The sequence below is a fragment of the Geospiza fortis genome, unplaced genomic scaffold, assembly GCF_000277835.1.
Source record: "Geospiza fortis unplaced genomic scaffold, GeoFor_1.0 scaffold387, whole genome shotgun sequence".
Lineage (NCBI taxonomy): Eukaryota > Metazoa > Chordata > Aves > Passeriformes > Thraupidae > Geospiza > Geospiza fortis.
The window spans coordinates 786,362-786,976 of NW_005054546.1; the positions used below are offsets into that span (position 1 = coordinate 786,362).

The 615-nt window shown below is 57.6% G+C and overlaps 1 protein-coding gene across 1 annotated transcript in view; it reads right to left on the bottom strand.

Annotated features, from left to right (window-relative positions):
• The window catches only part of CCT3 (chaperonin containing TCP1 subunit 3), a 9,753-nt gene extending 9,144 nt beyond the window's left edge, over positions 1-609 (bottom strand). The window contains exon 1 of the mRNA XM_005429408.1: positions 550-609. Coding sequence (XP_005429465.1) covers positions 550-580 — 31 coding nt within the window. The 5' untranslated portion in view covers positions 581-609. The remainder of the gene's footprint in view (positions 1-549) is intronic.
• Positions 610-615: the final 6 nt, after the last annotated feature.

Below are 615 nucleotides of genomic sequence, written 5' to 3' on the forward strand. Positions count from 1 at the left end.
TGAGAGGGCGCTCGGCCATGAGGAGGCGCAACAGGGCGGCAGAGCGGGGCGGGGGTCCGAACCCGCCATCCCCTCGCCCTCCGCCCGGGTAGCGCGGGCCGGGCCCGCTCTATTGTTAGAGCGTCTAAACGCCGGCGTATACCCTCTATTCTACACGCTCGCCAGCTAACTCCCATTGCTAACTGCCATCCTCCACCTACACAGCCAAATGGGTGCATTATACTTCCCAATACTTAAACTCTCACATCCCACATTAAACGCCTCTTGATCAAGCCTAGTCGCAAGCCTAGCCCTACTCCTAGCCTTCATAGTTAAAGCCCCCCTATACGGTTTACACCTATGACTCCCCAAAGCCCACGCAGAAGCCCCCACTGCCGGCTCCATGCCACTAGCTGCCCTACTCCTAAAGCTCAGAGGCTACGGCATCACACGAATCACTATCCTAATAAACCCAGCATCAAATAACGTCCACTACCCCTTCATGACCCTAGCTATGAGGTACACTAATAACCAGCGCTATCTACCCACGACAAACCGATCGGAACTTACTGAGAACCAGGACGGGGCGCGGGCCCATCATCGCGGCGGAACCTTCTGGAGCCTCGCGGAGCCGCC